Below are 15,869 nucleotides of genomic sequence, written 5' to 3'. Positions count from 1 at the left end.
CTCACATTCTCTCACATTCACTCACATTCACTCACATTCACTCACATTCACTCACATTCACTCACATTCACTCACATTCACTCACATTCACTCACATTCACTCACATTCACTCACATTCACTCACATTCACTCACATTCACTCACATTCACTCACATTCACTCACATTCACTCACATTCACTCACATTCACTCACATTCACAAACAATTCACTCACATTCACTCACATTCTACCATATTCACTAACATTCACTCACATTAAATCCCATTCACTCACATTAACTCACATTAAATCCCATTCACTCACATTAACTCACATTCACTCACTTTCACTCACATTAAATCACATTCACTCACATTCACTCACGTTCACTCACATTCACTCACATTCACTCACATTTACTCACATTCACTCACATTCACTCACATTCACTCACATTCACTCACATTCACTCACATTCACTCACATTCACTCACATTCACTCACATTCACTCACATTCACTCACATTCACTCACATTCACTCATATTCACTCACATTCACTCACATTCACTCACATTCACTCACATTCTACCATATTCACTAACATTCACTCACATTAAATCCCATTCACTCACATTAACTCACATTAAATCCCATTCACTCCCATTCACTCACATTAACTCACATTCACTCACATTCACTCACATTCACTCACATTCACTCACATTCACTCACGTTCACTCACATTCACTCACATTCACTCACATTCACTCACATTCACTCACATTCACTCACATTCACTCACATTCACTCACATTCACTCACATTCACTCACATTCACTCACATTCACTCACATTCACTCACATTCACTCACATTCACTCACATTCACTCACATTCACTCACATTCACTCACATTCACTCACATTCACTCACATTCACTCACATTCACTCACATTCACTCACATTCACTCACATTCACTCACATTCACTCACATTCACTCACATTCACTCACATTCACTCACATTCACTCACGTTCACTCACGTTCACTCACGTTCACTCACATTCACTCACATTCACTCACATTCACTCACTTTCACTCACTTTCACTCACGTTAAATCACCTTAACTCACTTTCACGAACATTAAATCATATTCACTCACATTCACTCACATTCACTCACATTCACTCACATTCGCTCACATTCACTCACATTCACTCACATTCACTCACATTCACTCACATTCACTCACATTCACTCACATTCACTCACATTCACTCACATTCACTCACATTCACTCACATTCTCTCACATTCACTCACATTCACTCACATTCACTCACATTCACTCACATTCACTCACATTCTCTCACATTCACTCACATTTGCTCACATTCGCTCACATTCGCTCACATTCGCTCACATTCGCTCACATTCACTCACATTCACTCACATTCACTCCCATTCACTCACATTCACTCACATTCACTCACTTTCACTCACATTCACCCACATTCACTCACATTCACTCACATTTAGTCACATTCACTAACTTTCGCTCATGTTGACTCACATACACAGCAAAGTGGTAAGTGAAACAGACTAAACAAAATCCAACCACTTATAAACTATTGCTACCAGACATAGTAATATAAATCAAAAATAGTTCCTCTGGTAATTGTAATTCTTCACCAACGTTTGGGCAGCCTATGCAAGTCGAGTCGAGACTTGCATAGGCTGCCCAAACGTTAACAAACAATCACAATTACCAAAGGAGCTGTTTTTTATTTTAAAAGAAACAACACAGGCATGTTGGCTTTAGCTCAAATAACCTTACCAAACTATCGGTTGGACAACATATCGACAATTCAAAAATGTTTTCTTTTTATTGAAGCATGCGAAGCAATTATCCGCGTTCAATACAATTTTACGGTCAACTCTTTAAAGGCGACAGAAAGGCACGCCGTAGCTGTCCCTGGTGGGCGGTATGTAATAACCGCTATGCAATTCGGGCATCGAAGCTCTCGCCCTGACCGTTAGCGCCATTGACGTAATTCTGCGAGGAGATTATTGCCTTCTCACACGAACATACATTGGGCTGCCATTGGCACTCCGAAACCGGCCTTCCTGCGCCAAAATGCAACGTTTTTTTTCTGTGTTTAGTCCTCAATTATAAACAGTCGGCGAACCATCATAAATCAGTATTTTTACTTTTTGCGGCGACTAAGCGTATGTATCACAGGAAAGCCGTTTTTTTTAATTTTAAGTTTGAGGTGATCTAAACTCCTATAAAGTAAAAGTATAAATAAGTCAAACATAAATAAATGAGCACTATATTATTGTATTCTTTCTGCAGGTTTCTTAAATTTTTGAGCTACGAATCAATCCTAATATATCTAGTCATGAAAACCAGTGGTCTCAAACCTATGCGGCGCGACCCCATGTAGGGTGGCCTAAACCAGCGTTGACCAACCAATCGGTTACCAAGAGCTGCATTTGTTACTTGGTTAACCGCAAAAAGCCACACCTAACACATGTAAAGAAAAGAATAGCCTATCACTCCATTTCTTACTCACTCCCACAAAGCGAAGTTTGAGGTTGGAGAGGTGTTACCCTAAAGTCTAAATCAGTGGTTCCCAACATTTTAGTTCTCGCGAACCCTTTTTTTTAGTTTTCGACAACAGTTTTCGACAACAAGGCCTAAATGCATCGGAATAAGTCCTAAATTCATTGGAATAAGGCCCATTGTAAATTCATCGGAATAAGTCCTTAATTCATCGGAATAAGGCCTTCCAATGAAAATATAAAAGCCATAATATTTGATAAAAGCGACATTTCGCAATTTACAGACGTTTCAGCAATAACTCATGCCATCATCAGTGTAAAAATCAAGTGAAGATAAAAGCGATAAAACGTAAAAAGAAAGGAAAAAAGGACAAAAATAATTTCCCTTCTTTTTACGTTTTGTCGCTTTTATCTTCACTTGATTTTTACACTGATGATGGCATGAGTTATTGCTGAAACGTCTGTAAATTGCGAAATGTCGCTTTTATCAAATATTATGGCTTTTATATTTTTATTGAAATTATATTTTTCTGTTTCGTGCATAACTAAAAATACGCATTTATATTGTTTAAGTTGTCATAGATTTTTTTCGAGCGTGCGATATGGTGCACGAAAATTTTTCGTTTAACCAGCATTTTAATTAGTTTGTAAACCGCAAGTTAGAATGGTAGCAAAACTAATACAAGCAAGTTAAACATTTTTTCAGAAAACGTCAAATAACGATACTACCATTTTGGCTCGTAGAGATAGATTTGTTGTTGTTCCATTGATAAATTTTGTTGTAAAATTAATTGTGTTAAGTGGTCAAAGCAAGCCTAACACAACGAAGGAAGGTTGAATTGCAGTTACTTTCGGAGGTTTACTATTGAAAATACGTTTTTACACAAAGCTTAAACAAGGTTTTGTGTTATTAAATGTCGAAAATTCGCAAATGGTGCGAGAGTTACGTCTCTTTTGGCTTCACAAAAGTTAGACGAGACGGCCATAATTGTGCGCAGTGTCTGCACTGCTCGGTGGTGATGTTAAATGCGCCATTACTACCCTCAAAAACTTAAAAATCACTGTGATAAAAAGCATCCCTGAAGAAAGAAAGATGCCGCCACAAACTTTAGCTATTTTCTATAATCTAGGGGGCCACGAGAATTAAAAGCCTTTCGAAGGGGGCCACAAGGGATAAAACCTGGGTTAATCTGAAAAGGGGCCAAGACAACACAAAGGTTGAAAACCATTATAACAAAACAACTGTAACGCTAAATGAAATATAAAATGTGGATGTCCGGACATGCGCGATGTCACGTAATTGGCTGATGTACGCAACGTGTCTATAACATTTTTTCCTAACTGGGTTCTTTTTTGACAAATAATAAAATGGACTAAAATGTTGTTCCATTTTACTCTAGCTATGCCAACATAAAGTGCACTCAGTTGTCGCCGGTTTTACATGTTGGTGATGCCTCTGTTTTTTTAATATAATTACATGCTTTTATTTCCGGGTTATTGTCATTCAAAAAGTTGCATCGCATTTTACATTAACGATCGCGATTAGTCGAACAGTTGCTTTTTGTGGCGCTTTATTTATTTTTTACGATGTAATGTATCAAAAGTTATTTTTCTTAGATATTACATTTTAAACTAAAAATTGTATATACAACCTTTTAAGATTGTTAATTTTCATCAGTAATTTTACCGGAACATTATTATGTCTTCAACATTTTTTAAACTTTCTACATAGGTCGACAACAAGGCTGTTGTTTTTATTTTAACAAATACATTACCTAGGTGTAAAGCGTGTAACCTGTTAGGTTTACCAGGATCAGACCACTCTAGTCGAAATAGGTGTACTTGCGTCCCTATAAGCTATTTTAAAAAATAACTTATCGGTATTCCAATATGCCGCAAACCACGCGAGACTTAGTAAGCAGGAAAGTTGGCGAGACTTCACACTATTCTTAGTTACCAATATTGAGGTGTCTACCGATAACCTGGACGTGAAGTAGCAAGGTATTTTTAAATAACACGTCTGTCTTTTTATTATGTTAAGTTATTAAATTGCTTAGTCCAGTGATTCTCAAACTGTTTGCCACGGAACTTGTATTCTGGAAAATATTTGTTTGTTTAACAAAAAAGCATGGTAGATAAACACGCGAGAATGCACACTATCCATTAGAACAATTAGATAAGGGTGATTGAAAATTATAGTTGTATGGTTTTGTAAAAAGTGTGCCGCGAATTTTTTATTTATTTTAAGTATGGCACAAGTAAAACAGATCGAGAACCACTGCTTTAAGCCAACCTAAAAAACACAGAGCATTACTGTTTGGTCAGTTACCCTTTTAATCTTTGTCCTAGTGGACACAATAGCTTGCAAGTGGGGTTCGGGAAGTGTTCCGACTTTAACGGCAAACAAATGACGCCACAAAATGGGCTTTATTGGGAAAGATGATGCTTTCTGTTCGGTGAAGCCTATCGTTTGAAGACGGGTGATGTACGGCTACACAGCGGCCGAAAAGTAATTGTGTGACCAACTGTTGTTATATGAGATTAGAACGTTGCTTCGGACAACACATTGCGCCTTGTGGCTTAGCACTTTATTTTTACCGAGGATATTTTGTATAACACGCGATGTGTCAAAATATGTTAGTTAAGTTTTTTTTTATGCTGGTAAAAATGAAATGGTTTAAGATAAAATTAAATCTTTTTATTTGTATTTAGCCTATAATTCTTCGCAATTCGTAAAGTATCCTTATACTCATTTTACGTCAAAGTAAAATCAATAAAACGAAACAATGGTGTTTTTCAATAAAAACGAATATATTAGATAAAATACGAAAAGTACATGTTTGAGATGGACTTAAGACCATAGAATCGTTTAAAGGTAAAAAAAATTATGAATAAAGTAACATTTAAAGCCTAACATACAGCCAATTTACATTTCAGTATTGCGAAGACGATAAAAATATAATGTATATAAAAGTCGTAAATCGCTACATTACTAGAATTTCGGGAAATTGTCGAAACGACACTTTTAAACGAGATAAGAGTGTGGTGGGGTTATTTTAATTTAAAAAGGCGAAATATAGTGGAACCCAGTTTTTGGTACGAAAGAATTTCCGCGACATTTCCTTTGCTCGTTTGGCGACGTTAACAGAAGCTTGTATTTTGCATATTGTTAAAGCTTGAGGTTTATAGGCTGTTAGTGTAAAGTAAAATAAGTTTGCAGTTCTGGTTTAGTTGTTTTGTCGAACGACAGTGCATTACGAGAAAATGTTTGAGGCACTTATTTTACCGGCTACGATTTTGCTTTGCCTGATATGGGTGATCGGAAATTGGCTAAGACGCCCGAGGAACTTTCCCCCCGGCCCCATCGGCCTACCACTCATTGGATCTGCATATATGCTGACGTCACGACCAGAACTAGACTTAATGGTAAGGAATAAGGCTCGAAGGGTAAACGTAGTACACAGATATGTATTAGAGCTATTTATATGTGTGTAGTGTAATTGCCATTTATATGCGTTAAATAATGGTGTTTTTGACAAACACTAAGATATATCGCTTTTTCTACAATATAGTCTAAGTTTTTATACGGAAAGTGTAATCCGGATACCCAATAACATATTGTCTAATAAAAAATACACCTAAATAGTTTGTCTTAATTTATTGTAGAATTAAGAAGCAACGATTACAACAGCGAACGTTCCATGTACATGATGACGCTAAGCCCTATAAATACGATTACTGAAACATTTATTCTCTGTACAATTTAGGCTCTCAGTCGGCAGTACGGACCTGTGATGGGGGTCAAGATATTTGGCAAGCTAACAGTTGTGATCAGTGATCCGGAACCACTAACACAGGCGTTTGTCAAAAACGGATTGGAATTTTCCGGACGTCCCAATTCCGTTATGTTTACCACATTCAGCGGTTCCATCGGTTGATTATTCTCAAATTTATCATTGTAGTTTAAATAATAGTAACGTTTAGGCTACACACTTTTTCACTGATCTGTGACAGCGTGACAATAATAACAGTAATGTATTCTATTTGAAACCTTAATTTTAAAGCCAGGCAAAAGTAGTCTTTACAAAAAGGCTTGTCCTCAATTTTTTTTAGTTTTGCCATTTGAAACGTCAACTATTTGAATTAAAAATCTGCTCTGTTATCAGGTGTCGTTGGAACTAGTGGTTGGAAGTGGAAGGAAAATCGGAAATTTGGAATGGCGGCATTTCGTATGTTAGGCACTAAAGGACAAGTGATGGAAAACTGGGTTTTAGTAAGGATTATTTTTACAAATTATCAAAAAATATTAGTATGTGATTATATTTTGTGCTTGTGCACAACACTCGAAAACCTAAAACGTGCAAGCGTTAAGCATTATCTATCAGAGGAGAAGGCAATCGGATAAAATATAAAAAAAATATAAAGGTATATTTTCGACTTTAAAGGTACATTTTGACATACCGCGAATTAACAATTTCGTTTCGTATACTGATTGATATGTTAGTAAAATAAGTTTAGGATCGATTTATAATCAAAATAGGGAAATCTTAAATCATTGCTAGCAAAATCCCAACTTTACATTTTGACTTAACACATTATTAGGCAACCAACCGATTATACTTATTATCAACAGTCACATCATTAGCGTGTAATGTTTTTCATTTGTTTTAAACGTAAAACACGGAGATTAACATGAAAGTCGGGACGACGAACTCATATGAATGGTCGGATAAACTTTTAACGTTTCGTGTTGTTTTATTTGACAACAGGAAGAGGCCCTGCTCGTGTGTGACAGACTGAAAGAATACAAAAAACAGTCAATCCGACTAAACGTGAGTGAAATGGAAACACGGTATACATACATATTATATAATCACGAGCGTGTTAGTAATTCCATGATACAATTATGGAACGTAGCAACTTTAATGCACGCCCAAGATTTAATGTTTTAAGTTATTAATCGATATAACACAATTTCCAAGGTATTTGCTTGAAATATACCCTTTCCTTGATTTCATATGTGGGAATATTATTAAGAAAAAGAAAATGTTATTAAGGGCCGGTCAAATGAGGATCTGAAATATACATAATGCAAAGTGTGATTTTTTTCAAATAGTGGTATATGTGTTCTTGTTTTGACAATCTGGTAAGGGTAAGTAGGCGGGGATGCCTTACAAGGGTTTCTTTTCAATATTTTAAATTTAAGAAAAAGGTTGTTTTTTTTCAAAAAAACATGCTTGTTGTGCAAATCTTTCTTTTGTTTAGGACCTGGTAATGCATTTCTCTGCAAACATTGTTTGTCGGCTTTGCTTTAGCGAAAGATATTCGTTTGACGATCAGGAATTCAGAGAGGGAACTAAAGCCATGTATGAGTGGTTTGCAGAAAACTCCAACGCTTTCATGGTAGGACAACGTTTACCCGAAAAATAGGTATATCGTGTCAAACTTATTTTGAGGAAAATGGGATTCGCAATTTTATGCGGTTCAGAGTGTCTGATGACTTGTTAAATTAATTGTTTTTAAAATATTTCATAATTTTTCGCAAACTTCTTATTCACCTGTTTCTAAACCCCGTTGCTATTTTCTCACGGAAATATAGAAAGAACAAAAACGCAAACAAGCTAACTAATAAAATGTTATGTACTACGTTCAGAAAGTGTCTGCACTCTATGTAAGACATATAGCGACTCCTCTAACATAAGTTTTTCTTTAGACCCTGGTCTTTGCTCCTTATTTACGGTTTATTCCTCCCTATGCTGGTACAGTTGGAAGCATGACGAAGTCAATGGAGAAGGTATAACGTTTACCAAGAATTTTCTGCTACAAACATTAGTTGTTTATACATTGTTTCACAAAAATATATAAAAAAAAAACATTACTACTTAAATAACCTATACATGCATGCAGTTTTTGGTTTTAAGTTTTTTTTGATTGTCTGTACCTTGTTTAGTCCATTTCAAGGAAATATTTTCATCCAAAAGCATGTAATGTTTTCTCTCTTTCTGTTTCCACATACTAGCGTTGCACAACTCTTTACAAAAGACTAAGATATAATACAAAATTTAATTTCTTCCGATTCATCACTAGACCTATTTTTGTTGTTTTTAATTTTTAAACCAGAAAAAAGTTATATATGCTTCTTGCGGTTCATGCAAACTTTTTAAGGGACTACGGTGCTGCCTCTTTTAGCTGTGGAGTCGATATTGACTATTTTTTAATGTGGCTTATGCGTCAGGTCTTGTTCTTCGTTGACAAAAAGAAAAGCATTTTGTCAACGAAAAAATAGCAAGCTTCTTACATAAATTGTAACATCACGTGATGACGTAAATTTGAGGTCATATCTGAAAATTGGTGTGCCCCACAAACAAAGATTAAAAGTACATGTCTTACAACAGTTCACATTAATTAAAAGATCACGGAATTCTTTTTAAGTTCCCCACATGACTTGCCTGGATCACAACACGTAAAATGCATTACTTTATTCGATACATTCCAGCTTTACAAACTCGTCCGAAGATTTATCGCAAAACATCGGGAAAGTTACGATCCTAACGACTGTAGAGATTTCGCCGACGCCTTTATTCAGGAAATCGATAAGAAAAAGGAACATTCGGTTTTCACAGGTTAATTTCAATCTATTTGGTTCGCAATTCGTTCACAAGTACTATCTAAATATTCGGAGATATAGGCAATTACTATCTGAATTTTGCACTCGCTGGTTACTTGTCTCATAACCGAACAAACTACTCAGATGATTAGATAAACGCAAATAACGCGGGGATTTTCGGGCCTTGAGCTTATATGTAATTTTCCTATTTTCTTTTAATAAGATCAAACAATTTTATTCATTTAAATAAATATTTTCCTCGTACTGGTTTACTTGCTTAAGTGAACGTACGAATAGCACATAAGATAGTGTGTAAAATGGTTTTTTTATCGTGAAGCGCCTTTCGTATAAACCGATTAGGATGACGCCTTTTTTCAAAGCGGGTTTAGCCACTTTAAAACTACGTTACCGCCGTTCTGTCGGAACGCAAATCTCTCTATGAGAACCCCTTTTTATTTTGCGTTAAGGTACACCCTAAAATAAGTGACCACTGATGTGGTGTCAGTATGTTAGGTCAAAAGCAAAAGCTACCGTATTAATTGAGATATTGTTTTTCCCCGTAGATTAAGTTGTATTTAGGCTACTGGTGTGCTCAACTTATACTTTGGTAGATGAGGAGCTAACCGGTTTTATTCGAGACCTGTTCGTTGCCGGCACAGACACCACGGTTACTACCGTTTGCTGGACCTTCATTTTTCTTATAAACCGGCCCGTGGTACAAAAGAAAGTAAGTAATGCTTTGTGTTGTTTACCGTTTTTGGCTGGATGTTTTCCATAGGACCAATAAAAAATGTATTTGGAATTTTTTCAACGTTTTACAAAGTAGCGTTTCCAAGTAATGACTCGCAAACTTCATAAGAACAATAAACGTTTTTAAAACAACAAATATATTAGACCAGAGCTAATTTGTTATAAAATAAGGTACCAGTATGTATAGTTATAGTACAAGATTGCTTTATGGGAAAATTGCATATAAACCCAAAGTTAAACTAAAAATTTTGGAGCATAATGGTTGGAGGTTGTAGTAAGACGTAATAAGAATATCAAAGCCCATACAGAAGTAGGTATCATTTTGAACGTTTCGAATAACTCTTTCATTTTCAACATAAACTAAAAATGTTTCGAGTCAAGTTGTCAGCCATTTTCTCCTGAAAATGTCACCAGGCTTACGAAATATTGTAGCAATCGTTCGACGATAAATTTTAGTTAAATTAGCAATACTAACACCTTTTTAGGGATAAGCTTCGTTTTATTTAACCCAAAATGTATATTTATTAATTACAAATCCAGATTCAAAAGGAAATTGACAGAGTGATTGGACCAGATGGACATCCAAAGATGATTCACTTGGAGGAAATGCATTACACAAGGGTAAAAATACTCTGGTGAAAAACAATAAATTATTGTTCAGCGAAAAAATATATCAATTAACTCTGTATTTCTTGATAAACTTTTTGTTAATGAATGCACTACATTATATTGCTTACAATAATTATTTTGTAAACAATAGAACCTTAACGAATTGAATGTTAAGATCTCCAGATTGGACATGAAAAAACATTATTTTTGTTCAAACAAATCGTGATGGCCAAAAACTCATTTTGAGATTTTTAGTCCTTTTTGCTGTTTTTTCATGGTTTTAGAATATTTGGGATATGTTTTTCAGGCTGTGTTCAGTGAATGCATGAGGTTTCGAACTCCCGGGCCTCAAGGTGTTGCACATCGCACCATTGCCGACTCAACCATCAGTGGATATGACATTCCGGCCGTAAGTCGTTTGATAACTATAGAGCAGGACTGCAGGAGTGGCCAACTAATCAGATACCAATTAGCCGCATTTGTTACTTGGTTAACCGCAAGGAGCCACACCTTGCACACATGGAACGAAAAGACATTTCTTACTGACTTCCACAAAGCGAACAATGTGCCTTTATTTCGTTAAATATAGACCCAATTTTAATTTTAAGGGATATCATATTTACATTTTGTTTCCGAAGTTTCTAGTACACTACGTCTTTCAATGAAATAAATCTTTCAATAATTTTCCAATTTTATTCTTTAAAACAGTCGCGTTAGATGGAAAAAATCTGTTTAAAATAGTTTGATAAACAAGATAGGATGCTGTCAAAAAATCTTAAATTGCTTTTGATAAAGCTAAAGTGAATATTTTTTAATTATTCTATTAAAAACATTAGTTCTTTTTCGACTATTTATAAACTTTCTACCTTGTTGTTACAAGAGGAACTTATGCTTGGTTTAGTGTTCTGCCTGTGGACTACATGTTAATGAATTTTCTCCAGAACTCGGATGTGATTTCAAATCTGTGGGCTATACATCACAGCCCACAGTTTTGGGAAGATCCTGAAGAATTTAGACCAGAAAGGTTTATCACGGATGGGAAGTTTAAGCCATCGCCAAAACTATTGCCTTTCTCTATTGGCAAGTTTGTTTAGCTTTTTTGAATGACAAGTTGCATGAAAATGGAATGTATTTTATTATTTGTTCCCCTGATATTAACACTTATTATTTAGAGCAGGGGCGGGCAACATATGGCCCGCGGGCCGGGTCCATATTATATAAGGATTTACAAGAAATATTTTCATATGGATTTGCCTAGAAATGTAAGTTTGAGAAGGAGTGTCGCAAATTTAACAATGATTGAATGTCCAATTACTTTTTCACTCAAATCGGCAAGAATCAGTATTTTCTTTTGAATAACAAAATCCGAATGTTGAAAAACAAATGATTCTGGTTGAACATCAATGATAATAAAGAATGTTTGGTTGTTAGGAGATAAATATAATTCGCTAATAACAGCATCATCAGTAGGGCGATTATTTTTTGGCCTAAAAAAAGAAATTTTGACCTAAAAATATATTTTTTTTGACAACATTTTGACCTATTATAAATATATTGATTATTTTAAACAACAGCATTAGTGTCTTAGCGTCGTCAGCAACACGTTTTTGATGTTTTACTGACTGATATCGGTCGAACACAAATCAGCTATTTTTTCGGGTTTATGCAAAATTATTGAAATCCTTAGTTGATATTTTTGTCATTGCAAAAAGTCGAATAACTATAAATTGCCGAAAAAGCAAAGACGCTGGTTATTTTAGAAAATGTTGTCAAGAGAAAAAAAAACAGCAAATACTGTTCAATACATTTGTCCAAATCAGAAATAAACAACTGTATAATGCAAAAACGAAGCTGAGCCTATTGCGATAAACTTGGACAGGGTGGTTAATTCTGGAAGCTCGCGTATAACGATTTATGTGCATTTTTAATTGTTTTTGACTTGAAATAATTTTGAGAAATTTTTACCTAACGTGTAATTATTTATCTCATAACATCTAAACAAACCGATTTTCGGTTTATAAAGTTGTACTTAGTTTATTCTTTAAGTCGGCAAAAAAATGTTGCCATGTTTAACGAGTACAACGTTAGTCTCTATTATGCGACAAAACATGCAAGCTTTGACAGTACTTAATCCGGCCCGCCAAGTATTTCATTTGGCCATATCTGGCCCGCCGACCGGAGAAGTTGCCCGCCCCTGATTTAGAGCAATTATTATTATTTTATTCTCAATTAATTGTTAATTGCGACTAAAATAACGTTGTTTTTCCAGTAACCAAACAAAACTTTTGCTTTGTCTTTCACAAAAAAGGTAAACAAAATATAATGCCGTATTCAGTGTTCAAATTTAATGCCATCACTTGGTGGGTGTAGACGGATTTTTGCTTATTACCAGGTGCCCGAAATTGCATTGGCGAGCACATCGCAAAGATGGAGATGTTCTTCTTTACAGTCACCATCTTGCAGCGATTCCATATGAAACCTCCTCATCCAAATGCACCTCAAATTCCCGAGGAATGCAACAAGTGAGCAAACTAGAATTGGGTGATAATTTTTCTGAATGCATGTCTCCCAGATCATATCTGCAAGCAATGTATTGTTCAGAAGGCCTATAACATAAACATAAATAAAAGGTTTGTCATGCAATGCCAAATCAGAAGTGTCAGAAGTGTTACCAGTTTAGCTTTAAGCTTGGTTTCCCTGTCGCACAAAAGCACATGTTCTAACATTTAATTTAGAATGTCCTGCTTTAACGCACTAAACTTCACGCCAATTTTAGGGCCTTGTGACGTAATACGAACGGCCAGTCGTTATTAGTCGTAAGCAACAAGTTTAACGCCCACAAAAATAATGTTAAATACAACAGTTAAGATACTAATTCGTGACACGAGCTGGAAATGTGTGTAACCATTTGGTTGGTGCAAGTGTTGGTAATGTAATAATAATGTTAATGATGTAGTAGTGATAGAATGGTTGCACTTTCTTAAGGCGGTATAACGTGCGAGTTAAATCATTTCGCGTGCCCTGGAAAATCAGCTCGCGTGCCACTTTTGGCACGCGTGCGAGGGGTTGCCGACCCCTGCAATAAAGCATAGAGCTGTCATTAAAGTTATCACATATAGCCCGACTATTGGACATTGTCTTCCAGGTCTGGTCTCTTTCTAACCCCGCCATCTATAAACGTGATGGCAAGAGAGCGTTTTTCCCGCCAACGTTCGATCCGTAACTACAGGGAAACATTCTTCAACGACGAAGATTAGACAACGGTGTAAGCTACACCGTGTGCTGCTGATGCTTCATCTGCCTTCTTGTACTACAATATTATATTATCGAATGCCTATAGTCGTTTTGTAAAAATCATTAAATGTCAAAAAACAAGTAGAAAGCTCCTTCCCCTTAAAAGTAAATGACCACCATGACATTATGTGGAGTAAAATATCTTTGACTATTCTGTCGTAATTGAAGTCAGACATTTATAAGTTTTTAAGAGAAATACATTGAACAACAATAGTGTAATTTTACAATCGTTTTTAACACACGACAAACTATAGGCTGTGTAAATATCTCAAAATTATTAATTTGTAATGAATACTGCGTAATTAAGTCTAAAATTCCTATTCGTGTGTGCTTATTGGTAATACAAATACTCTGTCTTACGAGATTACAAAAAGTCTCGCGCCACACTTGACAATCTCGCGAGGCACACTAGTGTGTCGCGGCATACAGTTTGGAAATCACTAAATTAGTGCATAACTATAACGTGCATTTTAAATATCTAATCTTCTTTGATATAATCTATAAATCGGCAAATTAAATCAAAATCTTCAATACAGATAATTTATTAAAGGACATTATTAAGTAGATAGCGGAACCACTAGCCTCAAATCAACGTAACCATTCACAAACTAAAAAATAACCAAAACACAAATGTTTAATACATTTTTTACTAAATATCTGCAATAAGGCACTAGTTAAAACCATGTTTGACGCAATTAAGTTTTCTATCAAATTATTTTAATATCATTAAAATATATACTTGTGGTTTTGTTAACTTTCTTGGTTGTCAACAATACGCGAGTCGCGAATGCTTATTTTCGTGACTGAAATCAAATCGTTTCAATCCACTTGTGAATTACCAGCCAAAGACAGTATTATGTGGAAAAAACGATGCAGCAGCAAGTTAAGCATTTAAGTTACCATGTAATTTAATGTATGATTAATGTCTCGTTCGTGACCCACGTTATGAAAAGGTTCACCAACCACAAAAATTATTTTGAAGTTTAAAGCATTGCTAAATTGTCATAACCAGCGCCACGCTAGTCATATTACGAAAAATGTCTTTGTTGGTCAATATCGAATACAAAATGTACAAAAATCGTTTACAAAATTTACAAAAAACTGTGGTGATGTTTGTAAAATTTTCGTTGAGGTAAAGTCCTATCAAATTCAGTTTTGAATTACAACTAACAAAATTTGAACTGTATTATCTTCTTTAGAGTAATACATAGTATACACGTCAAAAATTATCCACGCAGGCCTAGTTTATCGCATTTATGTTTCGCTCAAAATTCGTTTTTGCTTTAGGAATAGGTCCTTAAGTTTAGAACGATTGCATTGAACAGCATTTGCTGTGCATTATTTGACAGAGCTTTGCAATGGTCTATTTCGATGTTATTCACTTGACGCCTAAAAGCTTTACCTTTAAGAAAATTTTCAGGCTTTTTTGACTTATGGTTCAATCTGACGACATAGTTCACGAACGTCATAGCAATGCTCCCTGCTTTCTAAAATGGGTGGAACTTTAATACATGCTGGCCTGCCCCTTCATTTATTATCACGATAGTAAATTGAAATTCGGCGATCTATTTGGCGAATGAAGGTAAACTATATTTGATAAATAGAATTAGACCTCGGGACATCAACCACTGCAAGCACATGAAAATTGCGAAATTAAAACGATACATTAAAAACTGTGTCACAATTTTTCTATGCGCAAGTTTTCACATTAAAGTTCAATGAACTATTTTAAATAATTGCGTATAACTAAAATCTCATGGTCCCAGAAGCAACAATGCTTATTGCGGCATTTGATAGGCAGAAGAAAGTTTGAAAGTTTTGATTTAGAATGGGCAATGCTCAGCAAGGTTTACAAGTCGAATTGTTGCCCAATCCAATAACCAACAGGTTAGAATATGCGCAGGACCAATCGCAGGTGAGATGGGAAGTCCAAGTTATTCGGGTGAATTCGAAAGTAAAACATTCAGGTCTGTGTTGAGGGGCGTGACAGGGTTGCACTTCTTGTTAAAGAATCTCGTAAACTTCCGCAAAGTAACTGTAAACGTATAAAAATGTTATCAT

At 35.4% G+C, this 15,869-nt stretch overlaps 1 protein-coding gene across 1 annotated transcript; it reads left to right on the top strand.

Moving 5' to 3' along the window:
* The first annotated feature begins 5,746 nt into the window (after positions 1 to 5,746).
* Positions 5,747 to 14,119, top strand: LOC146138251 (cytochrome P450 2J4-like). Its single transcript, XM_083394071.1, has 13 exons — positions 5,747 to 5,974; positions 6,316 to 6,481; positions 6,715 to 6,821; positions 7,318 to 7,380; positions 7,814 to 7,951; positions 8,262 to 8,342; positions 9,045 to 9,171; positions 9,767 to 9,882; positions 10,446 to 10,526; positions 10,822 to 10,923; positions 11,456 to 11,594; positions 12,907 to 13,036; positions 13,660 to 14,119. Exons 1-13 carry the CDS (start codon positions 5,813 to 5,815, stop codon positions 13,769 to 13,771), a joined length of 1,524 nt encoding a protein of 507 aa, XP_083250197.1. The 5' UTR covers positions 5,747 to 5,812; the 3' UTR covers positions 13,772 to 14,119.
* The last annotated feature ends 1,750 nt before the right edge of the window (positions 14,120 to 15,869 follow it).

This window comes from Ascidiella aspersa, chromosome 7 (assembly GCF_963924565.1).
Source record: "Ascidiella aspersa chromosome 7, kaAscAspe10.2, whole genome shotgun sequence".
NCBI lineage: Eukaryota > Metazoa > Chordata > Ascidiacea > Phlebobranchia > Ascidiidae > Ascidiella > Ascidiella aspersa.
Note: the sequence above shows the minus strand (reverse complement) of the source record. Positions and strands in the feature narration are given on the sequence as shown.